Source organism: Camelus bactrianus, chromosome 34 (genome assembly GCF_048773025.1).
Source record: "Camelus bactrianus isolate YW-2024 breed Bactrian camel chromosome 34, ASM4877302v1, whole genome shotgun sequence".
Taxonomy (NCBI): Eukaryota; Metazoa; Chordata; class Mammalia; order Artiodactyla; family Camelidae; genus Camelus; species Camelus bactrianus.
In genome coordinates, this window is record NC_133572.1 from 587,813 (window position 1) to 615,135 (window position 27,323).

The window sequence follows — 27,323 nt, forward strand, 5'->3', positions numbered from 1 at the left end:
GGGAGACATACACAGAAATGGTCCTTTCCTTCAAATGGGGACATGTACACGCACAGTAATTGCAGAGCACGAGGACCAGTCTCCCTACACCTAGGCGACAGTTAGATGACCGCCACCCGTTTCTCACAGCTGAGCCGCCTCTCACCCCCTCTGGAGGGGGGTCGTGCCCGGGGCGGGGGGGGAGGCTGGCCCTGCAGCCCGCCCAGGGCGGAGCTCCAGGTGTCCCGGGCCCGCTCCGGATCGCTGCTTCTCCCGTCCTCACAGCAGGTCGGGGTTGGGAGGGTGGGAACGGACCTTCGTCTCCGTTTCCTGAGCGCAGAGGGCGGAGCAGCTCCGGGAGCTCACCCTGCGGCCAGGAAGGGGCTCCGGGTCTGAGCCACGGCTGTCGGCCCCCTTCGCTGTCCGGCTCTGGCTAAAGAGCGGGGCCGGTTTCCCGCCCTGGTCAGGCTGCGGCCAGCTGGGCCCCGCTCTCCTCTCAGGCCACTGGGAGGGAGGAGCCGGGACACTGAGGGACACGCAGGTGTGAATCCGCAGAGCTCCCCGCCGAGGGGCAGGGGCCTGGGACCTCGGGACCCGCCCGGGGCGGCGCGGAGGCGGGGGCGGCAGCTCCGGGGGCGGGGAGCGGCAGCTCCGGGGGGGCCGCCCCGCCCCTGGCTTCCGGGGCGTGGCCTCGGCAACTGGCTTCCGGGGCGTGGCCCCTCGGCACCGCCCACTCCTCGCAGGCGCGGCCCGTTTCAGAGCCGGGCCGCCCGGGAGCAGGGGCGACGAGCCGGCTTGCGTGCCTGGGCCGGCAGGTAGCGGAGCCGGGGCCCAGCCTCCGGCTCAGGCCCACGCGGCCGGGTAGCAGCTCGGCGCTTCCCGGGGCTCGCGCCCTTGGGCCCTTACTTTCCTGCGAGGCCTGGAGCAGCGTGTGTCCGAGGTCCTCCCGGGAGGGCCCCGCTCTCATGTGTCCGGCGGCCGGCAGACACCCCCCCACCCCGAGTCCGGGGTCCGACGGCTGTGGGAGGAAACCCGCCCTTGCCGGTAAGCGCCTCATCCTCTCCCTCCCGCCCCGTTCATATTCCAAGGTCAGCGGGAAACCGGTGCGATCCATCACACCTTGCGCCCAGAGAGCCCCGCCGAAGCCCTGCGTGGATGCTTGAGTGGCTGAACCAACCCCTTCAGAACCTAAGCCCCTCTGAGGCCCTTCCGAAGCAGGAAGGAGAAACTGGTTTAGCACCAACGTCTCCAGCAATGTTAGGATCACCGTCCAACCTTTCCTCCTCCTCCCACTGGGACTGAGAGCAGGAAAAGCTGCGCAAATCGGGGTGGAATCGCAGGCTGGGTCGGGCACCCATCACAGGCAGGCGTCCCTGCATGGCCGGTCGGGTGGCTGGGGGTCCTCCCGGCCCCTTGAGCCCCTCCTGTGCACTCTGTTCAGGAGGGGAGCCCGAGAGGTGGGGGCCACAGCGTGGAGGACCCCTGCTCTTAGAGGGCCTTTCTGGGTGAGGCAGGGTTTTATGGGCAGCGGTTCAGCGCAACATGAGAAGAGAGGTGTGGTCTTCCTCCTACATGATGACCTTGGTGTTTGCTTCACAGCAGACCCCACATCGGGCTGACAGATCTCCAGCACTTAGCGGAGCTGAGACCAGTGAAGACTGGGGGGCTCTAGGGTGGGGGGCGGGGCGGGGGTGGAACAAGGGTCAAGAGGCCTTGGGGACCTTCCTGACTCTGTTTATACCTGGCACGTCCACACAGGCAAACCCACAGACGGGAAGGTTAGCGCTTGCCCAGGGACGAGGAGGTTAGGGGTCTTGGGGTGATGATTAAGGGGGTGCTGGGTTTCCTTGAGGGTAAGAGAAATGTTCTAAAATTGCTTATGCTGATGGCTGCTGAGGTCCTCAGAGCCTGGACTTGTGCACTGTCAGTTGTGGGTGATATGGGCTGTGAACTGTGTCTCAGTGAAGCTGTTAGGAGAGAAAAGAGCAGCCCTGGTGATAAAGGGAACGTAGGGGACCCTGCCAACTGGACGTCGGGCCTCAAAGGCCAGGAAAGCGAGAATTCGAGGTCTGTGGGTAATGTAGTCCAGGTGGAGCGTGTGCTTCCAGCACCAGGACCACACTGGCCGGGCCGTCCTGCTGCAGGGCTGAGCCCTGGCTCCGTCACGGAACAAGTCCGCCGTGGAACCCCATGCTCTGCAGGTCAACCCGTGCTTACTGGAAGCTGGTGAAACGTCTCAGAAAGTGTGGGAGGCATCTGGATGCAACTATGCCCACCTCCAGGGTTGTTCGAGAGGGACGGCGCCTCTGCGGCCGGTGGCTGGGTGGGCTCAGTCCTCCGTCCTGTCTTAGTTGGGTGCTCGGCCTGCTGTAACAGACCCTGGAGACGAGGCAGCTTGTCAGGAACAGTCCTGGAGGCTGGGAGTCCATGGTTAGGGTTCTGGGAGATTCCTGGTTCACAGACCATCACCTGGCCGTGTTCCCACCCGACAGGAAGGTGGAGGGAGCACTGTGGGGTCTCTCACAGGGGAATGAATCCCACTCATGGGGCTCCACCCCCATGACCTCATCACCCCCCAGAGGCCCTCCCAATACCACCCTTCTAGGGGTTCGGTGTCAGCCTCAGGATTTGGGGGACGTGGTCTATAGCACCCTTGCACTTGGTCCTATGGTGCTGTCGGGCTGGGTGTGGGCCATGCACTGTCTGGGACCTGGGCCTTGATGGCCCGCTGCCAGGCACTCTCACTACGAGAAAGGCCTCTAAACCAGGGCCTCCGTGACCTTCAGCAACACGTGACTCAAAATGACTGCCAGGAATTCTCATCAGAGTTAATAAACGTATTCATTCTTTTATTGTTAAGCTCTCTTTCACACACATGCAGACACACGTACACCCATGATATCTAGTTTCCCATCACATGTCAGAATCCTCCCCTGCTTGCGGGAGCTGGGGGCTCAGGTAGAAGCAACAGAGAACCCACAAACCCAGGGCGGACGGCATCCCACCAGACAGAAGCCGCAGTCTCTCCCAAGGAGCTGCTTTGGGAAAAAGCTTCTTTAAATGCTGGGCCTTAAATGTTGTCTTTGGACCTCAAGCCTTCAACTAGAGAGTGACAAACCTTCCCCCTCTGAAGGGCCTGTCCGGATCCTCACTCCCCACCCCGGTGCGAGCCCTTGGCTACAGCCCAGGGCCCGGCCAGCCGCCCCAGAAGAATCCTCTGCCAGGTTTCTCCCACTGGCTGAGGCCGCACATGGGCTCAGGACTTGGGACTTTCCTCAAAAATGACCCAAGCTGGCCTCCGGGTGTGTCTGGGGCAGCAGCCCCGCAGGGTGAAGGAGCCTCGGCCTTTGGGCTGATGGCCCCAGCCTGGCCCACTGCCTCCACTTCCCCTGCCCCGCTCCCCTCCAGCCCTCACCCCTGCAGCTGCCATCTCTCCAACCACAGTCTCTTGGTCCAGGAAACTAGCTTCTCCTTCAGCTCATAATTGTCTCCTCCAGAATTTCTCCCCAGGGCCAGGCGCCCTTCTGGGTACCTCCTAGCCCTGGGCAGGCCTCTGTCCGGCCTTTGCATCTTGCACGGCCATCCTGTTTGCTACTCTGTCCCTCTCACTGGACGGTCAGCTCCTTGGTGACCAGGGCCATGGCAGGCCCAAAACAAAGGCCGAAGGAATGAATGAGTGATGGAGAATCGAGGACACTCTGCCACGAGCTCCTGGGAGTGGGCTGTGGCTTCCTGTGGGGACGAGGGTGACCAGATGGTCACAATGAAAAGTGAAGGGGACATTTTCAAGTAGTCTGTTTCAAAGGTACACACCTCACACAGGCACATATCCACGTCCACATGCGTACACGCCCAGACGCCCCCAGGGACACACACACGCTGTCACCGCCCTGGGTCTGGGCGGCCCCGACGCGGCCTCTCGGGCTCCAGACCGGGGTTCTTGCTGAGCTCCTGGAAGAAGAGCTGCAGCTGGAGGCTCCTCAGGCTCTCCAGGCCCTCGGGGGAGAGCTGCTGAGGCCTCTCCTCCCCAGCCTCCCCCTCGTCCTCCCCCTCGTCGTCATCCTCCCCAGGCCCGTCGGGGAGCTGCGGGGAGCCCCGGGAGACGTAGCCCTGGTCTGACTGCACGGACTGCCGCTGCTCCTCCCCGTGGGGCGTGAGTGGATCCTGGGCCTGGCAGCTCAGGCTCTGCCGGAGGAGGGGGAGCACCGCGCCTTCAAGCTGCCCCATCACGTCCTCGAGGGGGTGGTCGGGCGATGCCACGGGGGTGCTGCAGACAGGCAGGTCCTCAGGGTGCACGGGGAGGAAGACGATGCTGTTGCGCCGGGCACCACAGGGCCCCGGCAGCGGGCCGGGCTTGCCTCCCCCGACCAGGGACACCCAGCCTGCGGCACTGCTCCCGACGGCCCGGGGGATTGGCTCCACAACCTGAGCGGGAGGGGCCCTCTCTACCGGGACCACTGTTGTCTGCAGCATCTGGGCCGCCGGCTCCCCCGGGGACCGAGGCCGGGGTTCCAGCCTTGACAGGCTGCCCCCTTCCCTGGAGAGGAGCGGCTCCACAGCCAGGGGGCCCTCGCAGGTGGGTTCCCGCACCTGCGGCTTTTGCCGGACGATCCCCACTCCAGGCGGTGGCAGCAGCGGCTCCTCCAGCTCCTCCTCGTCCAGGGACGGCAGGTCTTGGTCGTCTGCCCAGCGGAGGTTCTCAAGCTCAAACCAGTCTGGGCAGCGAGCCTGCCACCGGTGGAAGCGCTGCACGGCGTCCCTGAGCTGCTGGCCGCTGGGGCTCCGCAGGTAGTTGTCTCCCGTGAGCGCCCCCACGCGGTGCATGCGGCCCGGCTCGAACATCTCCAGGTCCTGGATACGGAAGTAGACCTCCTCGAACTTGTCCATGAGCGGGTACCTGGAGGTGATGTTGAAGAGGTCGGGGACGTCGCTCTCACTGCTGATGTCACTGAAGTAGCAGACGATGTAGGTGCCGAAGCAGGCGGGCTGCTTGAAGTCCGGCAGGATCATGTTCATGGCCGCCGTGAACAGGTCCCCCGAGGGCTTCCCGCAGTCACAGCGGAGCTGGACGGCCGCGTCCTCCCAGCCGAGGATGGCCTGCCACTTGGCTCGGGTACCCCGGGAGCACAGGACGATGATCTTGGAGTTGCTCTCCACCATTTCCTGCTTCTGGCGGCCCACCCAGGTCATGACCCCCACCTCGGAGATGACCTGTTCCTCCAGCAGGTCGAGGGCCACGTCGGTGCCACAGACGGTGAGCAGGAACTGGGCGAACTTCAGGACCACGTCCACGTATAGGGGGTGGTCGGCCGAGTACACGATCCAGACCTTCCTGGGCTTCAGGGGTGGGGGGCTCAGGCTGGCAGCGGGGAGGACATCTGGGGGAAACAGAGGAAGCCGGGTCATGGGTCCAGGCACGTCCACCACACTGGCCTGCACGACTCAGGCCAGGGGTGGCCTCAGCTGGCCCGCCAGGGAGGCTAGGACCAGGCAGAGCTGGGCTCCTGAGCCCAAGAAACGCAGCTGAAGCCTCGGGATGAGCCTAGGGTGGCTGTTCACCTGTGGTGCCTGGAAAACAGCTGTGCCTCGGGGAAAAGAACCTTGTGCTTTCCCATCTGCTCCTCAGCCTACAAGTTAATTAAATTTCTTTTTTTCCTTAAAAGGCGCGAGGGCCCACCTATGGAATAGAAGTAGCTGCTGCAGGAGGGGCCACATGGTGCCCTCACCTTCCTCTCCTGGCTCAGCGATGAGCGACTGCAAGCGCAGCCCTGCTGGGTGGGCCCTCTGTCCTCTGTTCGGGGCTAGTGGTGGACTGTCTGCAGGTGACGTCTCCCCAGGAACAGGAGCTGGCCCAGCGTGCATCCCACAAGCGCCACCCCCAGGCCTCAGGGAACGGACTCCCCCCACGCCCAGCCCGCCCAGCCTGGAGCCGCCCACCTGTGCATTTGCTGCCATCTTCATACTTGCCGTGGGGGGAGCCTGAAAGAAAGACGATACCAGAATACTCCAGAAGTGTCCTTGCAGGGGGCAGAAATCCTACAAGATGTCTCAGAACGGCTCTTCTGAGAAATAGGGACCAGCTTGCAGGGGCGTCTGGTGGGAGTGCTGCCCCGTTCCTGACAAAGGAGGCGCCGAGGCCCCGGTCACCGGATGCCCTGGGCCTTTGCAGGGAGACTGTACTCAGCCGTGAAGCCGCGTCTCCCGCGACTGCTCTGTGACCCGGGAGAGTTAACAGGCCAGGCTCTACGCTAAGACTTCCCACGATCCTTACAGTCGATTTACTGTGTGGGTGTTGTGATGATTTCCATTTTATAAAAGAGGATGCAAGGCCCAGGAATCATTTGCCCAGGTGCAGATGGCGAGCTGGGGCCTGGGCCCAGGTCGACCCCTCTGGAGCCTCCGAGCCCTCGCCTGCCAAGCTGAGGTGTTGCCCACGGGGGACAGCGTCTGTGCTCAACGTGGGGAGCCCTGAGCACAGCCTTAGCGCTGGAGTGGGGAGAAGGGGCACAGGAAGGAGGAGAGGGGCAGAGGGGAAGCCCCGGCCCCTTACCGGGTAGCCGCCAGGTCATGCAGACAATCAGCAGGATGACGGAACCCACCAGCAGGATGGAGAGGCCCGTGATGAAGCCGTACACCCACAGGGGCAGGTAGTCTGTGGCGGGGAGAATGGCGTCAGCGGCGTGGCAGGGAGGCCAGCTGCCCAGCCCTGGGTGTCCTCTCTGTCACACCAGCCCTGGGGGCCCCACCCCACTGCCCAGCCCCAGGTGTCCTCTCTGTCACGCCAGCCCTGGGGGCCCCACCCCACTGCCCAGCTCCGGGTGTCCTCTCTGGCACCAGGACAGGCAATGATCCCACCACCCTGGGCTGCCTCTTGCTGCAGCCTTCTGCCTGGATCCACATCAGGCCAGGCAGGGACTTCTCTGTGGCCCCTGAGGGCACGTCCCTGGGGGCCCCTGCAGCACAGCCTGGGAAGGAGGTGGGCGTACCTTCAATCGTGTCTGCAATGAGAACCAAGGGGAACAGCCTCAGTTATCAGCAGTAATCACAACCCACCACTGACACGCACAGAGCCTGCTGTGACCCTGGCCTGATACCCGGCCCTTTGGTACGGGTTAAACTTAGTGAAACGATCTAAGGGAACCCCTGAGCTGGTGGTCTGCAGAGAGAGGCCTGTGCCCCCGGGAGGCTCGTGCAGGCCAGGGCAGCGCCTGTGCTTTCTGACCAGCATTTGGCTGTAGCCGCACGTGGGCTGCCGATGGCTTCTGAATGGGGAGTTGTTGCCAGCACCGCAGGCTCGGGCCAGAACCCGGGCTCTGTCACTTCCCCAGTGGGTGATCTTGGACACGGTACCTGACGTCTCTGTGCCTCAGTTTCCTCACCTATGAACCCGGCGGAGGGAGTCTCCACTTCATGGTACTTGTTACATAGTACACAGTACATAGTACTTAGTACACAGCATATAGCACACAGTGCTAAGTGCATGGTACCTAGTACACAGTGCTTAGTACACAGTACTATGACTCACAGTTTGTGAGGATTAAAAACGGACACGTTAAAGCACTTAGTTCAGAACATGGTCCTTAACTGTAACTGTGACAGTAAGAACCCCTATTTTTTCAGTCATGGAAGCTGAGGGTCAGAAAGGGTAAGCACTTTGCCCAAGGCTGCACAGCTAATGACAGGCAGTCGGGAGTCCAACCCAGGAGACTCTCTGAAGCCTCCACCCACCCCCAGGACCAGGTCAGGGCTCGAGCTGTTGACCTCCACCCTACCTGGGGTGTGCAGCCCCTCTGGGCAGGGGACGGTCACTGAGTGTCGGAGGCAGTCATTGAGGCAGCTGCTGAAGAAGGGCTGGACCTATGGGGGCGGAGGGGAGGGCGGGGGATGCACTTGAGGGAGCAGATCCTGGCCCGCCCGTCTGGGACCCCGGTGGCCGCTGGGCAGGTGGCCCATCAGTGGTGGGGGGTCAGGGGACCCTGCTCAGGTGAGGCTGGGGGCCCGGCAGGGAACCCTGGGTGGCAGTGGCGCTGGGTCCTGGGGGAGAGCACGAGCCCACAAGCTGCCACCTGTGCCCCCTCTCCACACTCTTCACCCGCTCCCCGAACCCGTCTACACCCGCTCCCCACCTGCACATGGTGGTGGCAGCACCAGTTCAAGTTCTGTAGGGTGACTGTGATGTTGGAGCGCTGGTGGAATGCCTCTTGAGGGGGCTGAGGGGAGAGGGGCAGGTAAGGCTCTTGCCTCAGCTGGGAGGGATCCGCCTCGGGAAGCCCCCATGGCTGCCACCGCCTGGAAGGCCACGGGGAAAGGCTGTCCAGGAGGAACGATCCCCAGGGCCACGGTTTGTTAACTTGGGGACACATCTAACGCCCCGACGTCCCTCTCTGCTTTGCCTGCCGGGCATCACGGAGACAGACCTGGGTGTCCCGCACTGTCCCGCCCAGGCTTCATCTCATTTCCTCATCTTTACTTCCCCTTTGTCTTCATTTCCAGTTTTAAATCTTCAAACCCTTTTTGCAATAGTGGAATTGACAAAGCGAAACAAAAAGAGAACCGGGAGAACGTGTGGGAGGGGGACGCAGGATGGGGAGGGACAGAGGCAGCTGTGTCCCATCAGCAGTAGGAGCAACTCAGCACCAGCTACAGCCCCGGATGTGGGGCGGGGCGGGGGGCGGCAGCCCGGTGGGACCCCCAACACAGTCCGAGCGCGGGGTGGGGGGGCTCGAGGCCTGGAGAGCTGGTTCTGAGCTGGGCGGGAGGATAGGAAACGGCAGAGAAAGAACACGGTTACCGCAGGCACGTCCAGGACACTTTGGAAGCAGCTCTGGTCATCTGCGCGCGGAAAGCTGCTCAGTAGGACCTGGTAACCAGTGGACTCGTTCCACAGGGTGAAGCTCACCCGCAGCTGCCGGGCCTCCAGGGCCTCCACGGCGATGTCGGGGTCCCACAGGCTGCCTGTCGGGCACGGCAGGGTCTGGGAGTGAGGGTGGGGTGCACAGTGCACGCGTGTGCACGCACGTGTGTGCCTGTGCCCATGTGTACACGGGCATGTGCGTGCGTGCCTGTGTGCATGCGCATGCATGTGCGTGCGTGCCTATGCCCGTGTGTGCACGTGCATGTGTGTGTCTGCGTGCATGCACCCAAGTCAAGACCCCCACGGGGCCTCCAGCCACACTTACCTGAGCTCACGCATGGCGTGGTGATCTTCATCCTGGGGTCCTCGCAGTCTGCCCACCCAGAAAAAAGTGAAACCATTATGCTCCTACCTTAGAAAGCCTGCTGGTGCAGAAACTCTGACACCAGGGGTAACCACCTTCTCCCTTCTGGGGAGCCTGTTCAAAGCCCCAGGACTGGACGCTGCCACGGGCCAGGGGCCCCACAGGCCTGGGACTGACCCAGCTGTCTCACCCCTCCTCTCTCCTGGAACCTTCCAGATCCAGGTGTAAACCCCCACTCCCCCGCCCCCCCACGTGCTTTGGGACTGAGGAGTCTCGGTCCACCCCAGCTCCTCTCCCTGCTGGGCTGCCGCTCCAGAGCTGCCTCTGCCTTTCCAGGGAGATGGGCTCTGGGCCCCATAGCAGCTTTCCTGCAACTTCCTGTGTCCTCATGAGGAGCTTCTGATTCAGCGTATCTGGGGCCGGTCCTGGGAAGCTGCATTTCTGACAAGTTCCCAGTGGTTTGGTGCCACTGACCACTCCTCCAGGGAAAGCCGGGTGAGTAGACGGCGTGTGTGTGTGTGTGTGTGTGTGTGTGTGCATGCAGCGGGGCGCTCTGGGGATGAAGACTGTCACTGTCCCCAGTAAGCACTTCCATTACCTACTATGTGCAAGGCAATCTGGGAGGGTCTGGGGGCTGGCCAGGTGGAAGGCGCAGACCCTGTCCTCCAGGGGCCAAGGTCCCAGGAGTGGGTGGCTCTGAACCATGGGACACGTTGTGGCCAGGATTCCAGAGAGGATGGAGAAGTAGTCGGAGTACACACACCAAATGAAGTTTTGGGAGGTGAACCTGGGGGTCCTTACAGCAGGGCGGGTTAGTGGGAAGAGGGGTGGTGTCAGATGATGCAGGTGGGGTGTGGGGTGAGGATGAGGTGACCAGAGCGGGTTACAGCTCTTCCTGGTACTTCCTGGGCAGGCCCGGGTTGTCTTCAGCCAGGGGGGGGACCCTGGCTCCTGGAAAACTCCTGAGGTCTTGGGCCAATACCCACTGTTTGTGCAATGGAGAACTGGTTCAGCCCTCGGGGAGCAGAGGCTGCAGCCACTCCCCAGACAGCCCTGGCCCCGTGGGGACCACATGCCAGAGCGGGGAGGCGACGTCTGCAACCCCTGGTGGCTTCCTCCCCAGCTCATGGTGGAGGGGACGCGCTTACCGGGCACCAGGAAGTGTCTGGACTGGTGGTTCGGGTCCCCGTCAGGGATGGGCTTAGGCAGGTGGTGGACGGTCACCTCGTACTCCTGGCCTGGCTCCACCACAAAGTGGCTGAAGGCAAAACGCCACTGAGGACACGGAGGGAAGAGGGGTCAGACAGGCCAGGCCTCTCACCCACCTGGGCCCAAAGGTCAGTCAAAATGAGGAGAAAACCACCACCATGAGATCCAAAATCAGAGGCATCGTTTCTCTGTTTCCGCTGGTCTTTCCTGCCTATTTAAAAAAGGACTGACCACTGGCCTCGTGCAGAGACAGCAGGGCTGAAAGCACGCAGGTCTGGGGAAGTCGGAGGGGTCCTCCCCCTCAGCCCGAGGGACTGGGGCCTGCGGGGCTGGCACACGCGGGGCAGCATGCTATTTGTCGGGTGACCCCTCCTCCTTAAGTGGGAAGGCCAGGGGTCTCTTGAGGCTGTCCTGGAGCACAGAAGTGCAGTGGGAGGGCGAAGGGGTCCCCGCCCACCCTGGGCCTGAAGGCATCTCTTGCTCAGATATGTTCTAGGTGATGCAGGTGACCTGCATCGACGCCAACCCCCGCTCCAGTTACTCTGGTGGATGGGAGGCCCCTGGTCCTCGCCCTCCTCCCAGCGGTCAAGTCTGGGGAGTCCCAGTGAAACAGGGGGCAGGGGTCTGTCTTTGCTGTTTGTTTGTGCGGGTGCTGCAAACGGCCACTTTCCAGACCTAAACTGCCAGCATTCAGACGGCCAGTGTCAGGACCCCGAGGAAGGCTGGTTAACGCCAGCTGCTGTGTATACACACCCTCAGGCTCTGATCCCCGAGGTCTGGGCGGGGCCCTAGAACCAGCACCTCAAATGAGCCCCCAGGTGGTGCTGCTGGTGCCGGGACCACCCTGCAAGAACCGGGGCTCCACTCAGACTAAATGAGAGGGAAACCACGGCAGAAACACCGCAGCCCTGACAGGGGCCGAGCCCTTCCCCTAGAGGGGCCCCAGACTAACCCAGCTACACACAAGGGTGGCAAAGGTAGGTCCTGGGAGCCGCCTTCCCATCCAGCTTTCCCTACAACAGACAGCTACCTGCGGCCCGAAGGCAGCGCAGGAGCCGTTGGGGCCACTCTGCTCCTCCCGCATCACCGTCCTCCCCGCGGCCGGAGCCTCACCCGCTTGTGATGGTGCCTCAGTTTGGACAGAAACTCGAACTTGACACACAGACGTTCATTGGTGTTCAGCTGCAGGACAGACAGCTCCGCCCCCTCCAGGTAGAGGACACTGGCTGACGGTCAGAGGGAGGAGAGGAGGCACACGGGGTGAGGGGGTGTCACTTGTCTGTCTGCCACGCCGCCCCTCTGACCTCAGCCCCGGCCTGTTCCCTCCACCTCCCTCCTGGGCTGGCTTCACTATGGCCTGCACACAGTGACCCCAGCTGGACTCGCGCAGCGTAATTTACTCTGGGCTAGAAGCAAAAGCTTTGCAAATGTGTGGCTAGGGTGCTGGCAGCGTGGTGTGGGCATCCAGCAGGCATCACTGTCCTTGAAGGGGGTGCAGCAGTTGGTGGCGCTGGAGCCTCAGAGAACACCACCCTCCGCCCATCCACAGATCTGGGGTGGTCTGGTCCCCCAGTTTTGCATAAAGTCTATCCCTGGAGAGGTTTGGGGGTGCTGTTCTCAGAAGGGCCGGCCCTGCGGTCAGACAATTCACTATCTGACTTCTTTTTCCAGGGAGATAAAGATTTTAGGCCAAAGGAAGGCCTTTCTTGAAGGATCGTGGGATGAGAAGATGTCATCACGGGGTAAAGTCAAAACCACTGACAAAGGGTTCGTGTGAGGAGGTGGCTCCTGTCACTAAGCGTGGACCCTTACGTCTGAGCCCAGTCCTGAGCCTGGTGTGGGGCCAGAGGGTCTCGCCTGTGGAGGCCCTGGTGCTGGGCAGCGCAGCACCCCCAGGGCCCAGGGATGCCCACTCACCATCTGTCTGCAGCGTCCACTCAATGTGGACCACGGGGAGGAGGTGTCCGTGCTGCGTGTGGACAAAGCGCAGTTGGGTCTGCATGTCTTTGGGGGACGAGGGGGTCAGGCTTCGGGGTTGGATCCAGCTGTCATCCAGGCAGGTACCTGGGAGCCAGGAAGAGCACAAATCAGACTCGCAGGCTCAGGAGGAATGGGATGCGGTGCACAAGCAAGATGCCCCGGCCGGGGAGCCAGGCTTCCCCAGGCAGGCCGGGGCCAGGCGCGCCGGCCTCTCAGCCTCACCCCCGCCTGCTTTCCCGATGCTGGTCTGGGTCACAAGGAAGCTCAAGGGGAGATGGCCGAGCGCACCCTCGCTGGGAGGCGGGAGGCAGCCGGAGAGTGGCTCTGTTTTTACAGGCTGGACCCCTAACTGGCCCAGACACCTGACCCGCACATCTTTCTTGATTAAAAGGCCAAACAAAGCCGCCAGCACGGCCGTCTCCCCCGTCACAGCGACAGCTCCGGCAGAGTTGTTTGACAGATTCACCAGGGCGGCACCCCAGGAGACTCCCCCCAACCCAAGTGACAGCCCGGCTCCTCCCGTCCTGACCACCGATGGCGAGCGTTCTGGGCGGGGGCGTGGGGGCTCGTTGCCAAGCCCCTGGGGTCCTCCTGCTGGGGGCCGCTCAGCGCGGGGTCAGCACTTCATCACCCAGGCAGCCGAGGAGCGTGAGCACAGAGGACTTACTGTTCTTGACGGCGCAGCTGAGCTCCTGTGGGGGGAAGACGCGGGCGGTCACCGTCGGCAAAGAGCTTCCGTGCGCGCGGGCCGGGCTCCGGCGTCCCCAGGGTCACCCCCTCCCTCTCGCCTTTGGGGGCCCCTCTCGGAGGGACCACACCCTCCTCATGCTTTCTGCTGACTGAGGGGAAGTGGGTGAGAAGTGGGCACAGCACAGGCAGAGTGGGACTGGAGGAGATGTTGGGAGTCAGGGACTGTCTACCTCCAGACACTGAGGTTTCCCCTGGGCGCCCCAGAAACACCCCCAAATCTCTTGAGGCTTCTGGGCAACAAGACGGGGACAAAACCTGCCACTTCCCCCCACCCCTCCGTCACAGGATCAGTCACAGAAAACTCACCCCGTGGGCACAGACTTTACAGATAACATCTCACCCGTGATTACGGACTCCCCTGGGGCTGCCTCGCACTCCGGCAGTCCCCCTGGCTCTCTGACCCCCGGGGGAGATCTGGGCCGCGTTCAGAAGTCCCCGTTACGAGCACAGGGACACCTTTGGCCAGGGAACTCTACGCTGGAGAACAGTGCCCCCGGGGCGGGTCGCCTCCTCACCACTTAACAGCCACGGGACGCCAGGCAACACACCTGACCCTGCCCAGCCTGGACGTCTGCAGGTGCAGAGTCACAGCCCTGACGCCAGCCCCAGAGCACCGCTGGGAATCAACCGACAGAGACACGAGCAGAGACCCCAGCCACGGAGCCTCGCGTTCGCGTCCGGCGCAGCCGTACCACCCGGATCCCGAGCAATGGAACGTGTGTTAGTGATGCACCCGAGTGAGCTGCTGCCCTGTCAGACAGGCAGCCCGCCAGAAGCCCAGGAAAAGGACCAGGAATCCCGCAGGCCCCGGCGCCTGGGGGGCCAGCTCACTGCCGGGACCAGAGACGGCCTCGCCCAGCGTCTGACACGGAGGCTGCTCTGTAACCCCCGGCTCCCTGCTTTGCGGCTGGGGTGCAGGGAGCACCTCGTGAAGGGAGCGCTCGTTGTAGGGGGCCCCCACACACTCAGGTTTGGTGGGGAGCAAGGCGACAACTCGGGGGCACAGGGACCAAGCACCTCCCGTGGGGCCAAGTCAAGGCAGCCAGAGTGACGGTTCCGAGGACGGCAGTGGGGCTCAGTGTGTGTGCGGACAGCGCCCCACGGAGCAGGAGGCAGAGGAGGAGACGGGATGCCGCCAGGCCTCACTCACAGGCCGGGTGCTGGTGGCATCCTCGTGCTCGCTCCAGGGCTGGCCCAGCCATGCCGGGCCACCCTACCCTGCCTTTCTGGGACGTCATTCATGAGCCCCCGGGGTCCAGACCTTCTGCACCCCGTCCAGCTCCTGGTGATGATTCTCACTCCCTGTCTCGGCCCCGCCGGGCACACGTCCAACAACCCGTCCAGCTGCTCTGCTCTCTCTACGAGGGCCACTGTTTCCTGGGAGGAGGGGGGATGAGCTCCCACCAACACCTCGTTCCTCCCCCTCCTGGAGAGGACAGAGTGGACCGGCGCGCGGGGGACAGAAACCGGTTCTTTCGCCCTGAGATGGGAGCTCTTGCAGAAAAGGAAACTGATGCCCGCTTTGGGCAACTCCCTGTTACCCACCAGTAGCTCCTCCAGGACCACCGCAGAATGGCGAGCAGGACAGAAGGCTCTGGTCTTCGCGTGACCAAGGGGAGCTGGGAGGGTCTGGGACGCAGGCAGCAGGGGGCGCCTGTCCTCTAACTCCTGTGACCGACGCAGACGGCTCCCCGTCTGGCTCCCCACTTGGCACTGTTTGAGGTCTTGGTCTTCGAGACCCATCGCTGTACACACGTATTTTCCTTCTATTACCATTTTGCTTATCTTTTTAATTAAAACAGCCTCTGAACTTCGTCAAATATCTCGTGTCTATTTACAAAGCTTTGCAGATTTTCTCCTTTAATTTCCTGATGTAATGAACTGCGTCGATCGATTTGCTGATGATGGACTAACTCCGCACTCTTGGACTCAGTCCTGCTTGGCTACAGTGCATTTCCTAGCATGTTCATAGGTTCAATTTGCTAATTTTAATATAGAATTGTTTGCATCTGTGTTCATAAGTTAGATTGGTCCACCGTTTTCTCCTTCTGTGTACATTTTCAAGCTTTAGAATTAAACTTACGCTAGCTCTAAAGTGGGTAACTTTCCCTGTTTTTCTGTGGTATTAAATGCCCATCAAGAGGGAAGGACTGAACAGAATTAACAGACACAAACTGCTATACCTAAAACAGATAAGCAACAAGGATTTATTGCATAGCACAAGGAATTATAGCCAGTATCTTGTAATAACCTATACTGAAATGTAATCTGCAAAAAACCGCCACCTGATCACTGTGCTGTACACCTGAACCTAATGCAATGTTGTAAATCAGCTGTACGTGAACAAAACGGGGAATTCCCGAATAACGTGAGCCCGAGTTTAAGTCTCAGTGTCCATCCACCAAGACCGAGCCAGCTGAACAGACTGCTGCCCACGCCAGGAGTACTACGCACACGCTAAGAGACTTGGTTACGCAGCGGTCTGCCAACCTGGAGCGATGCCCAGCATATGAGAGAGAAGAGTAAGTTGCAAAGAATCCTTTATTACATGATCCAACTTTGTCTGGAAATAAATGATGAAAAACCCCTCCGCGTATGTGTACGCATGTGTGAATACACTGAACATACACAAACACGTGGCAGGTGCACATCAGGCTGTTCACACACTGGTTACTGGGGGTCAAGGGACGGACGCAGAGGAGTACGCATGCGTGTGAGACAGAGCCTGACACTCCCTTTGAGTCCTGGCGTGGTGACGGCGTACGCCCATCTCCTCCCCACCCCAAACCACATCAAAGTTATAGGAAGGAGGGAATTTTTATAAATGTTCAGGGACAGAGAGGTAACATCACTGGACAAGAGATGAGGACAGATTTTTAAAAGACACAACAAGGAGGAGCGGGCACCTGGCGAGCGGGGCGGGCTCAGAGGACGCGTCTCAGAACCAGGTATCGGGTACCTGGGGAGGGAGGACAAAGCCAAGGGTGAGAGTTGGGGGGCAGGGGAGGGCTGCACCTGCGATTTGGGGCACCCGAGCCTCCACTTCCCTGCCCGATCTCATCCTGCTGGCAGCCACGCCCAGAGAAGAGTCCTGCCAGTCTCAACACTGAGAGTCACCCAGCAGACAGGGCACGTTCACCACCAGCCTGGGGCCACCAGTGAAGCCCAGTGATGGGAATGCCCCCTCCACACCGGGCGTCCGATGTCCTTGTTCTTGGAATGTCCTCTGACAGCCAAAGAGCACCAGGTATTTGAGAAGAGTTTCCTGTATGAAAAATAGGTTAAAACCCCCTGAATTTAAAAAGTGCTCTTGGAGGAAATAAGACAATGCTGGGAACAGAATAAAATTAAAACAGACAAATAAAATTAGAACAGTTTTAAGGAAATAAGAGAGGATATTGGGAGATAAAAGTGAAAAGGGAAGGAATGATCAATTATTTAACGTGTATGTGGAATTTACAGTAACGTAATGTTTTTAATAGTGTAAAACATGCACTCAGGGTCTTCTTTGGCTCCACTAGGATCTCGTCTTCCTCCCTTCCAACAAATCAGCCCTAATTCCTTTATTTCAAATGCCCATTTTAAAAAGTGGTAGGGTCAGAGTGCCAGCTGGGAGCCGGGGAACAGCACTAGGTTGGGCGCCTGGCAGAAATCCAAGGGAACGTTCTCGACCAAGAGGACACAGCGGGCCGGTACCCGCTGAGATCTCACCGTGCCGGGCGTCATGCTAACACCACACACCCACCTCATTTAACCTTTTTTTTTTTTTTTTACAGTATATTTTGTTGCTTTTTTATTGAATATTATATGTACATAATAAAATGAGCAGGTTTTAAAAAGTCTGAAGAATTTTTATAAATGAGTACATCTCTGTGACCAGCTAAGTTGTAAGACCTTTCATCACACCAGTAAACCGCCTCATTTAGCCTTTACAACAGTCCTATGATGTAGGTCCCTTACCCATTTTTACCCTTGAAAAAACTGAGGCACAGGAAGGTCAGCTGAGTGGTCCAAGGCCCCACAGACCCGAAGCCCAAAGCCATGTAGTTCTGCTCCAGGACCACACTCTTAACCACCGCTACACGGCCTCTCTGAGTAACAACATGTGGGCCCACGTTCTCCATCAGGACGGTGAAGATGGAAAGGAAGGACTGAGACTGAGCCACCACAGGCCTCGCAGAGAGATGTGGGCTCTGAAGTCGCACACTCATCTCTGCTCTGCTCCACCTTGGCCAGTCACCCCATCTCTACAACGGGTCAACGGTGCTGGCCTGGCAGGTAGTCGAGCTCCGAGTGAAGGTGGACCGCTACCCCCGCACAGTGGCTGGCACAAAGCCGCAGGTGACTGCTGGTGCCGGGGCACACCCAGCCCCACGACGCCCCTCGTCTGACCCAGCGTGTTATGTGCTCTCGCAGCGACCTTGGGAGGCGAGGGGCACCCCCTGCGTGGATGGAACACCAGCTCACAGCAGCAGAGGGGCTGGGAGGGGAAGCTCCACCCAGAGCCCAGGCCCGAGCCAGCCCAGGCTTCTTGGGCTGCTGGATGCTGGGTGCTGTCCCAGTCTCTGCACCCAGGCTGGCAGCCAGCTGTTGGGCTGGACCACCAAGGAGCCTGTGACTGCTCTAATGCCACCAGCAGGGACCCCAGCCCTGCTGGCCCAGTGCACCCACCACGCCGGAGAGCCCAGAGAACACAACTTGACCCTTGGGTGGGGGGCATGGCCGAGAGCTTCTGGGAACCGGAAGATTGGGTGAAACCCAACAGCTGTTCCACCTCCAGTCAAACCATAAGTGCCCAGGAAAAAAAGGATGTGTTATGAACGAACACACACCCTGTCTAGAAGCTTGGGTGTCTAGGGAACTCCCGCTGACCAACTCAGGCTTTCCTCTGGGCTTAGAAAGCCCCGGGGAGGGTTTGGGGGCGAGTCCACGCAGGGAATGGTTTCTCCAGCAAGGATCTGCATCTGGGGGGACTCAGTCACCGGGTCTTAAGGTGCTAAATCCAAGCAGCCAGAGTCAGCGCTGCACCTGCTCTCCGTCTGTCGCTGCCTCAAGCAGCGCGAGCCATCGCTCCCCCGGTCACCGGCTCCTCCATCCTTTTGTTCCACAAACATCTGTCAGGCCCACATCCTGTGTTTGCAGCACTGGGCTGGGAACCGCACAGGCATGTGCCGGGTCCTTCGCTGTCTTAGGGGAGAGGCACCGCGCAGTGGTACCGGCCCACCCTGCGAAGGCTCACCCAGCCCTTCCGCGAGGACACGGAGACCCAGGGGCAGGCTGCCTAAACTACCCAGGTTGTGGAGGCTGCAGGTGGTGACGTCAGGATGCATACCCAGATCCTCCGCCTCAAGTGTGCGGCTCCCCTCCCATCAGTCGCCACGTGGGCTTGCATCCACTGAAACACCAGGCAGGGTGTAGCTTCGTTCTTTTCAAAGGGACAAAGGGACTAGTCACCGAGCAGGGAAGCTGTCTGGCCGTGGAGACGCCTGTCTGCGGCTAGGTGTGCGTGGAGACGGGTGGGAAGAGGGAGGGTCCGGGAGATGCAAACAAATCCGGCCGAGTCCTTCTCCAGCCCCGCCCCGATCAGGCCCCGCCCCGTCCCGCCGCCCAGACTCTCAGCGGCTTCCCGCTGAGCAATTGAGGTCAAACCCGAAAAACTTTAGTCCACCCCAGCTGGCAATAATTTCTCTTTTCCTTGGAATTCTGTACGCTCACTGGTTGCGCAAAGGGCACTTGCTACAGGCTGCCTGACGTGGTGTCTGCCTCCCCGGGTGCTCTACCCCCGTCACCGGGTACCCGGGAGGTTTCTTGGCCGGTTCAGTACCTTGCATTTTGCAGGCTCCTGGCAAAGGGCCAACAAAAGCTGAGCAGGCGCCCTGGCGGCAGAACGCGTCTTCTTCACCCAGTGCCCGGGAAGGACCTGCCCAGCACGAGTCCCCTGCTTTCCCCAGGAGTGGGAGTCATCAGGGCACTTCCCAACATCATTCTCGTTAAAAAAGTTTCTGCTAAACAGTCACCGACCTTCCACCCTCTTGTGGTGAGTCCACCACCAAACTGGATAAGGAGAAATACCACTTTGGTTGTTTCACATCCTCTGACTCAGATTCTGAGCATTACTCCTTAGGGTCAGCGGTGGTGGAGGGGAGGGGGCCAAGGAAACCGAGAGGGGCGGGGTGGGGGCGTAGAGGCGAGAGGCCGTGCGGGCGGGCACGGTCTGGCTGTTGTTTCTTCCTCGCGACGGCCCTCCACCCCCAGGACACTACCCGGCGGTGGGTGTGTCGCTTCCTGTGGGCGCAGCGGGGCAACCGCCCGGCTGATACAGGCAGGAGGGACCCCAGGCCTGGGTGGTGAGGGCTGGAGGGGCAATGTCCTAAGGGTCTGCGCGGCCCCCCAGGAGTCGCCCCGGGAGGGGTCATCGCTCTACCCGCACAACTCTCCCCGGAAAGTGCGCCCAACGGTCCCCCGGGCCCGTGCGCCAGGCTCCGCGGCCGCCGGATACCCAGGGCGCGGGGTCCGGTGGAGGAGGGTCCGAGGACCGGGGTTGGAACCGGGTCCAGCCCCACCTCGCCCTCCGCAGGCCCCTCCCTACCCGCTTCTAACCAGCCCGCCCAGCCTCCGGCCGGCCGCGCCTCCCAGTCCTTCCCCAAAACGTGGGGCCCCCGCGGAGGTGTCACCCCTCCCGCCAGGACGCCGGCCCAGGTTGTGCAACCCGCGCTACGCGACCTTTCTCCGCTAACTCCGTCTCCTCCAGTGTTCGAAGCGCAACTCCCGCCGCTCCGTGAGTCCTCCCCAGGGCTGCCCGCTCTTATGCCCAAGCCTCGGATCCCCGCGATCTCCTCGCGGACCTCCTGCCCACTCAGCGGCCCCGCGTCCCCGGGCCTCCCACCCCGGGCTGCCCGCCCGCAGCATCTTTGGCGCCGGCTCCCCGAGGCGGCGCGTGGTCTCACCTGCTGGGCGCACACGGGCGGTGGGTAGTCCAAGAGCCTCGGGGAGGAGCGACCCAGGCCCAGAGCGCGCAAAAGAAGGAGGAGGAGAAGGAGCGGCGGCCGCGCCGGGGACCCAGGGGACACGCTCGGCCGGCAGCGCTGAGCCTTCATGGCCCCCGTCCTCTGCGGAGGGCTCGCGCCCGAGCTGGGGGGACAGCGAGGGCGCGCCCTGGGCTTCCTTGTTGGCTGAGTCCCGAGTCGGCTCTCGGGAGCCTGCTTCCGGCTTCCAGCCCGGCCAGGGGCGGGCCGCGCCGAAGGGGAGGGCTCGCGCCAGGCCGGTCCGCCCGCGGGTCCCTCCCCGACGTGCGTCCCAGGTACGCGCTCCTCCCCGCGCTCCTCTCCGGGCTCCTCCCGCCCACGCTGCGCCGCTAACCCCGGGCCTGCGAGTGCTGCGCTCCGTCTCGGTCTGCTCTTACTCCCTGAGCTTCACCGCGGGACCTGAAACTCTCTTTTACTGCTTCCCCCCTTGCTCTCGCCCCTGGTCCCACTCTCTTCTTTTTCTCCTCGGTCAAGGAAGTCCGTTTTCCCAGTCCTCGTCTCTGTATCCACACCCTCTTCCCTCGATTTTGCTCGGCTTGTCTCGAGGCAGAGGCAGCTCTGCGCTCCGACGCGCCTTCGCTGCATCCGGCAGGAGCGGGGAGCCCTGGGCCTCACGTACCTGCGCGGACTGCTGGTGAGGGTTGCAGGGCGCCTGGCCGGCTCTGGACATTCTTCTGACTGGTTGGTGCTGAGGGAATCGGGAGTCAACATCGTCAGCCTTCCGGGCTCTGCATGCTGGCGGTCAGCAGTTGACTTCTTCCTCCTGGTGGGGGTTTTAGCGTCTGCAGAACATCTCAAGGATACAGCTCAGGGTGTTACCGACAGCCCTCAAGGAGGAACTAAAGGTCCTTGACTTTGTTTTACGGTTAAACTATTATTATTATTTTGTCTTGCTCCACTGTTCTCCTTTGTTTCTGCATTTTCTCCCGTCTCTGATTAAATTTGTTCTTTGGAACTCGAGGAAGACCTAGGCGGCTAAGGCTTGTCTACAAACAAAGGCAGGGATACAGGTTGGGGAGGGGGGGGTCTGTCCCTGGGAAGGTCCCTCAGGGACCTTCTTGGCTTCATGTTTTGTTATATTCATTCATTTATTTTTTTAGATTCCACATATAAGTGATATCATGTGACATTCGTCTTTCTCTGTCTGACTTACTTGGTATGATAATCTCTAAGTCCAACCTTGCTGCTGCAAATGGCATTGTTTCATTCTGTTTTCATGGCTGAGTAGTATTCCATTGTATAAATATACCACATTGTCTTTATCCAGTCATCTGTTGATGGACACTTAGGTTGCTTCCATGTCTTGGCTATTGTAAATAGTGCTGCTGTGAACACTGGGGTGCATGTGTCTTTTTGAATTAGTGTTTTCATTTTCTTGGGGTAAACACCCAGGAGTGGGATTGCTGGATCGTATGGTAACTCTATTTTTAATTTTTTGAGGAACCTCCATGCTGCTTTCCACAGAGGCTGCGCCAATTTACATTCCCACCAACAGTTCATGAGGGCTCCCTTTTCTTCACACCCTCTACAATGCTTGTTATCTGTCATTTTGATGATGGCTATTCTGACAGGTGTGGGGCGATCCATCACTGTGGTTTGGATTTGCATTTCTGAATATCAGGTTTGAGGAAGACGACAAAGTTCTCTCTGCTCCGAGTCACTGTCACCACCCCCGTTCTTGGCCTCTTGGGTCAAGAACTTCCTTCAGTCCCAGAACCTCCTCCCCTGGGTCTCACGGCCCTTGTGGCCTCTCTTCCTCCTCTGCTCAGCCTTGATTCCAGGCTGGTCACGTGGCTGTTCACTGGCTGTGAGCCAGACAGACCATCTTCACCGACCTGGTTGAAGGCCGTTACTCTGGCACTTGGAGTCACCCAAGGTCAGGGCTGACCTGGTGCTCAGTTCCCGGAGCACAGGAATCTGCCCAAAGGTGTCCCAGCAGCACCAGAGTGAGAACCGTGAGGGAGGTCCTGGCTGTGGCCCCTCCGTCCTTCCTCAACCCCCTCCTCCCTCTCCCCTTCCTTTTCCTTTTTCCTTTTTCAGTTTGGAGCCAGAAAACAAGGTGTGGAAAGGACGTGTGACATCAAGGTTCCGGTGGACGTGCTCAGACCTGGTACCTGGCGCATCCTGCCCAGACTTCTGATGCACAGAGTCCCTGGAAATAAATGTCATTGCTGTTTTGTGTCACTAAGTTTTGAAACGGTTTGGTCTGCAGCAGTGGATAACCAAAGGTACATCGTCTACTGAATTAAACACTAAGTGTGCAGCTGTAGTAATTAATTCTGCCTCCAGCTTCCCTTCCTGTGGTAACATCTACCCTTCACCGTCCCGAGCTCTTCCCGCAGCCCTTCCCAGCACCTCCAGCAGCGTGCGCAGTGGAGCGATGTTGTGTGTGTCGAGCATGTTCTTAGCATTGTGTTTCTTATTCGCATGTTTGACAAGCGTTGATTGAGATCCACGTCAGGCCAGACTCTGAGGGTTTAGAGCTGAGTGTCTGCCTTCTATTTTCTCCATTTTTCAAACCAGAATTTACATAATCATTCCTTGGAAATCGCTCTTTGACTTGAACAGATTGATCCAGGTGTCCTTTTCTTGCGTATTTGTACATTTTAGCTCCAAAGAACTTATGGTACCTTACAATATGACCTATGGTATCAAACCATGAAAATAAAATTAAAATGGAAAGTATCAGGACAGAAAAATAAGTACACAATGAACTGAGTTTAATGGCATTGCCTCAAGTGAGCGAGCAGCTCTGGGACCCCGGCGGAAGGAGGCCGCGGGCGGGTCATTTTCATGGCTCGGTGAAAGCAGGCAGGTCACCGCTCCAGCACAGAAGCAGATTCTGACTCCCCTGCTGGGGGGTGGGGGGGACAGGGGACCAGAGGTGAGCAGCGGAGACAGCATGGGTGGACAGCAGGGCTTGCAAGGACCTGGGCCGTGGGAAGAGCAGAGCGTGCTGGGGCTGGGAGGGCGGCAGGAGGCTGGTGGGAAGGGCTGTGGCCGGAGGGTGCGGGGACAAAAGGGCTGACCGATGGGGCAGGCCCTGGGCTGGAGATTTGGACTCGGGAGAATGACGAGTTTCCTGGCCAGCGGTTCCAGGGTTCAGTTTAAATGAGACGAGCGTGTAGGAGAGGGGGTTGGAGGTTGAAGAGAGTGGGTGGGCACTGGACTCTCCTGGTAGAACCTGCCGAAATGGAAGCCTGTTCCAGATTCAGACCACTGGGGCGTCTGGATCCAGAGAGACAGAGGGAAACGTCAGATGGCGACAGAAGGCCAGCGGGGCCTGCTCAGCCTCCAGAGGCTCCTGGCCCGCACACAGCCTCCCCTCTGAACCACGGAGTCCTGGCGCGGAGGCCCCCCCTCCACCTGCTTTTCCGAGCGTGGCGATTGGCAGAGACGGCCCAGACAGACAGGCGGCCTGGCCAATGGGGCGGCTGGCGGGGCGGGTCCTCGGACAGCGGTTGGGGAGGAAGGTGGGTTCCCGAGGGGCTGGAGGGCGTGGAGGGAGGCCGAGTGGGGCTTCAGAGGGCGGCGCAGACGCGGGGGCGCGGTGGGTCCACCCCGGAGAGGCCCGCCGCAGACGCGAGGACCCGGCCTCCCGGTCACCGCTCAGCCGGGCCGCAGCGCTGTCCCCGAAGGAAGAGGAGCAGGGAGCTGCGGGCCCGAACCCCAACTGTTCCACCCCCCGCGGGAGCCGCAGGTGAGCGCGGGGCGCGCGTGGGGTCCCCATTTCCTCGCCGTCCCGAGGCCGGGCTGCCAGGGTGACGGTCCCGCTTTCCCACCCTGGCGCCCCCCTGTGCTTGGCCGCGTGGCAGGTGGCAGGTGGGACTCGAAGTCTCCAATCTCAGTGTTCTTACCTGGAAGTTGAGACTTCATCTCTTGAGGTTGCTCCGAGCATCGGGGGGCCGGCGAGTGCAGGACCGTCGGCGCACAGCCGCGTGCCGGGTGCCCCCCGAGTGCTGGACACACGGACCGGCCTCCACCGGCCCCCTCGGACCCGCTCTGACTCCTGCGTGTGGACTGCTCACACGTGACTTGATACCTAGGGGCGATTTAGAAATACGGCCAAGTCCCAGATACCTTTTAAAGAGACTTACCAGCACTCTGTGACCATTTTTTTCTATAAAAACCCAAAGCATTTTTAAAAACTCAGAAAATCACAAGGGTGGGAGAGGATGTGGGGAAATTGGCATCCTTGTTCCCTGTTGGTGGGACTGGGAAATGGTGCCGCTGCCGTGGAAAACAGTGTGGTGGATCCGCAAAAGACCGGACGTAGAATTACCAGTGACCCAGCACTCCCGCGTCCGGGTCTATGCTCACGAGGGGCGATCGCTCCGGCCCAGACATAGCTGCACACCCTTGGTCCCGGCGGCGTTACTCACGGGGCCCAAAGCGGAAAACAAAACAAGTGTCCATGGACAGGTGGACGGATAAACTCAACGTGAGCTACACACACAGTGGAAGATTATTCAGTCTTTAAAAAAGAAGGAAATTCTGACATAGGCTACAACGTGGGTGAACCTTGAGGACACTGTGCTCAGTGAAATAAGCCAGACACAGAAGGACAGATACCGCATGTTCTTAGAGGAGTCAAATTCACAGAGACAGAAAGTAGAACAGCGCTTGCCGGGGGCTGGGGGAGGGGGTGGGGAGTGAGGGATAATGGGGACAGAGTTTCCGTTAGGGAAGGTGCGAAAGGTTGAAGATGGATGGTGGTGATGGCTGCACAATCATGTGAATGCACTTAATGCCACTTAAATATGGTCAGAGTGAAGTTTGTGTTATGTGTATTTTACCACAAAGAAAAAGCACCCAAAACATTCATTAAATGCTCTAAATCTCAAGTTAAATTAAGTGGTCACTGTCATTTATAACACAGGCAAGAGGCCAAGCCCTGACAACTGCCAAGATTAAGCTGATAAAGATTTGAAAAGGTTTACTTTTCTGTTACGAAGCTCCAGCACATATACAGGCCCGCCGCGGGTCGGCGGCTGAGAGGTGGTCAGGCCTTTTGTTATTATGATAGGTAAAATATGGAGACAGGTGCCCTCAGAAAAGCTGTGAGCGGAGCAAGGTCGCATGCGAGAAAGAAAAGAAAATGCTCTGCTTCGCCACCCAGTTGTAGGACATTTCCTGGCAGAGACGCCAAGTCAGAGCCTGCTGTGGGGCTTCCAGCACAGCCAGACGCTCCCAGAACTGTTGAATTGGCTCTTTACCTGTGCATTTGTCAAGTCTATAGGCCTGTTCCGGGTGGCGTGGGCGTCACAAACGTGACCAGTTTGATTCCTAACCCCCAGACGCTGATGACCAGTCGGAGAGATGACAGACACAAATGTAACGGTGTAACAGTGGGGTGTGTCCTGAGGGGGACAGCGGTCGTCCTGGGCTGAAATGTGGAGAGAGGAGGGACCCCGGCCGGGGGAGCGGACACTTGTGGTCAGGATGTGAAGCCCACTGCTGACGGCAGTCCGACTCGAGCAGTGTCCTCAGATGTGCTGGGGAGTCCAGCTCGGCTCTCATGTTCTGACTGAGCTCCTCTTGTCTTCCCTTCCCCAGGCCGGTCCGCACCCCCGTCCCTGAGCGTCTGAGGAGATGGCCGCGGCGGCGGTGGCTGGGCTGATCCCGGTGCTGCACTCGGTGGCCGGCGACAAGTCCAGCTACTACGTTGGGCGGCAGCTGTGGTTCGGCTTCATCGCGGTGTACGGAGTGGTGGTGTACGTGGTCCGCATGCCCTGGGCCGACCTCCACCAGGACTTCTGGTGCCACGGCAGCATCACCTACCCCTGCCTGATCGAGTGCTTCGAGAGCAGCTTCAGCAGCCCCGTGGTGGGCCTCTGGTACTTCTTCTTCTTCCTCTTCCTGGCCTTCTTCTTCCTCATGGAATTCTTCATGGCTCAGGTCCGGCACAAGCAGATCAAGGCCAAGCTGGTGGAGTCGGAGGCGGCGGACGTGGAGGAGGGCTCCATGGTGGGGGTCCAGGAGCAGGTGCCCTCCCCCAAGAAGGCAGCCCCCAACTTCCACCAGGAGAAGGCGCTCCTGCTGCTGTATCTCCTGCACTTCCTCCTGCAGGTCGGCTCCCAGGGCGTGTTCCTGTTCCTCCTCCACTACCGCCACCTGCCCCTGGTGAGCCAGGCCACCATCCGCTGCAGCACTGGCAGCTGCCCGGGGCCCTACTTCTGCCTGGTCCGCGGCTCCATCGAGAAGCGGATGTCCATCTACACCCTGGTCACCCTGTCCTTCATGATCATCCTCTTCTGCTCTGGCTTCTTCATGTACAGCGTCCACCACTACCTGCTGAAGGGCCTCCGAGTGCCAAGTATTGGCCTAACTGACGGTGGGCAGCTCAGGTCCCTGAACTCTGTCTGCCAGTCCCCGCCTTCCTCCTTCACAGAATAAACCCTTGTTCTCACTTTCTCTGGCCACAGCCAGGCTTGCTTGTCTGACTCTGGGCTGGAGGGACGCATGTGGTGATGTGGCCGAGCCCCTCCCCGGAGGCCTGTGACACTGAGCGTCCCACCTCATCCTTCCTATGTCTTCCAGTCAGGAGGGGCTGAGAGCTGTGAAGGTTCAGAGGAGGTTGGGCAGCTCGCGCTCTGGCCTCCCCAGTTTGGGCTGTAAACCCAGAGCAGACAGTTCTCCACGGGACCACTCCTGGCCGGACGGGCAGGGGAGCTTCTCCATGCTTGCATGTATGGCCCAGCAAGGACCGACCCAGTCTAGGGGAGCCCCTGGGGAGGAGGAGTTGGAGGGTGGGGTTGAGGCTCACTGTGCACAGAGCCACGCTGCATCCCAGAGATGTCCAAGCCCAGCCCGGGGCTCCCCTTGCCCAGGTCTGCTGTCTGCCCACCCATGGAAGCTTGACCAGACCCTTGGGGAGGGGCAGAGCTGGGGATCCAGACGTTACCCAGAGAGTCAGGCTGCTCCCTCATCCTGTGCCTGAGGCCTGGGCTCCCTCCGGGCCTCGGTGTGAGACGTGGGGCAGAGGGCAGAGCTGGGGCCCCACCTGACCTGCCCAAGCCAGCGTGATGCTTCCAAACCACTCAGGTGAACGTGGTCCTGTTTCCCCTTGGTCCCGAAGCTGACTGTGCAGACAGACCCCAGCGTGGCCCTCAGTGATTTCTGTCCCCACCCCCCAACCCGTGTCCATGCCTTTGAGTAACCC

General features: G+C 60.2%; 2 protein-coding genes and 2 long non-coding RNA genes across 17 annotated transcripts; 3 read left to right on the top strand and 1 right to left on the bottom strand.

Moving 5' to 3' along the window:
* The first annotated feature begins 323 nt into the window (after nucleotides 1-323).
* LOC141575925 (uncharacterized) lies at nucleotides 324-12,922 on the top strand. 2 transcript variants are annotated; one of them, XR_012504027.1, is made up of 5 exons: nucleotides 324-1,023; nucleotides 9,534-9,692; nucleotides 11,429-11,618; nucleotides 12,078-12,148; nucleotides 12,778-12,922. It is a non-coding gene; the product is annotated as an uncharacterized LOC141575925 (long non-coding RNA). The 2 variants fall into 2 exon arrangements; XR_012504026.1 differs by lacking the exon at nucleotides 324-1,023 and having other exon boundaries at nucleotides 9,283-9,692.
* IL17RA (interleukin 17 receptor A) lies at nucleotides 2,802-20,233 on the bottom strand. Of its 3 annotated transcripts, XM_074357575.1 has the most exons (13): nucleotides 20,084-20,233; nucleotides 13,054-13,078; nucleotides 12,324-12,470; nucleotides 11,520-11,632; nucleotides 10,346-10,472; nucleotides 9,159-9,206; nucleotides 8,771-8,934; nucleotides 8,106-8,189; nucleotides 7,752-7,836; nucleotides 6,966-6,977; nucleotides 6,530-6,631; nucleotides 5,917-5,958; nucleotides 2,802-5,357 (listed from the first exon to the last, which is right to left on the bottom strand). In XM_074357575.1, the coding sequence occupies exons 1-13, from the start codon at nucleotides 20,231-20,233 to the stop codon at nucleotides 3,862-3,864; spliced, it is 2,595 nt and encodes an 864-aa protein (XP_074213676.1). In that variant the 3' UTR covers nucleotides 2,802-3,861. The 3 variants fall into 3 exon arrangements, with proteins under 3 accessions (XP_074213676.1, XP_074213678.1, XP_074213677.1); XM_074357577.1 differs by lacking the exon at nucleotides 13,054-13,078 and having other exon boundaries at nucleotides 20,084-20,208; XM_074357576.1 differs by lacking the exons at nucleotides 13,054-13,078; nucleotides 20,084-20,233 and adding an exon at nucleotides 12,916-13,051.
* LOC141575927 (uncharacterized) lies at nucleotides 5,095-6,316 on the top strand. The gene is made up of 2 exons (XR_012504030.1): nucleotides 5,095-5,233; nucleotides 5,643-6,316. It is a non-coding gene; the product is annotated as an uncharacterized LOC141575927 (long non-coding RNA).
* On the top strand, nucleotides 18,548-26,585 carry LOC141575924 (uncharacterized). 11 transcript variants are annotated; one of them, XM_074357595.1, is made up of 3 exons: nucleotides 18,548-19,173; nucleotides 19,714-19,914; nucleotides 20,636-26,585. In XM_074357595.1, exon 3 carries the CDS (start codon nucleotides 25,754-25,756, stop codon nucleotides 26,555-26,557), a length of 804 nt encoding a protein of 267 aa, XP_074213696.1. In that variant the 5' UTR covers nucleotides 18,548-19,173; nucleotides 19,714-19,914; nucleotides 20,636-25,753; the 3' UTR covers nucleotides 26,558-26,585. The 11 variants fall into 11 exon arrangements, with proteins under 11 accessions (XP_074213696.1, XP_074213699.1, XP_074213704.1 ...); XM_074357597.1 differs by lacking the exons at nucleotides 18,548-19,173; nucleotides 19,714-19,914 and having other exon boundaries at nucleotides 20,569-23,861; nucleotides 25,459-25,501; nucleotides 25,718-26,585; XM_074357601.1 differs by lacking the exons at nucleotides 18,548-19,173; nucleotides 19,714-19,914 and having other exon boundaries at nucleotides 20,569-21,006; nucleotides 25,459-25,501; nucleotides 25,718-26,585.
* Nucleotides 26,586-27,323: the final 738 nt, after the last annotated feature.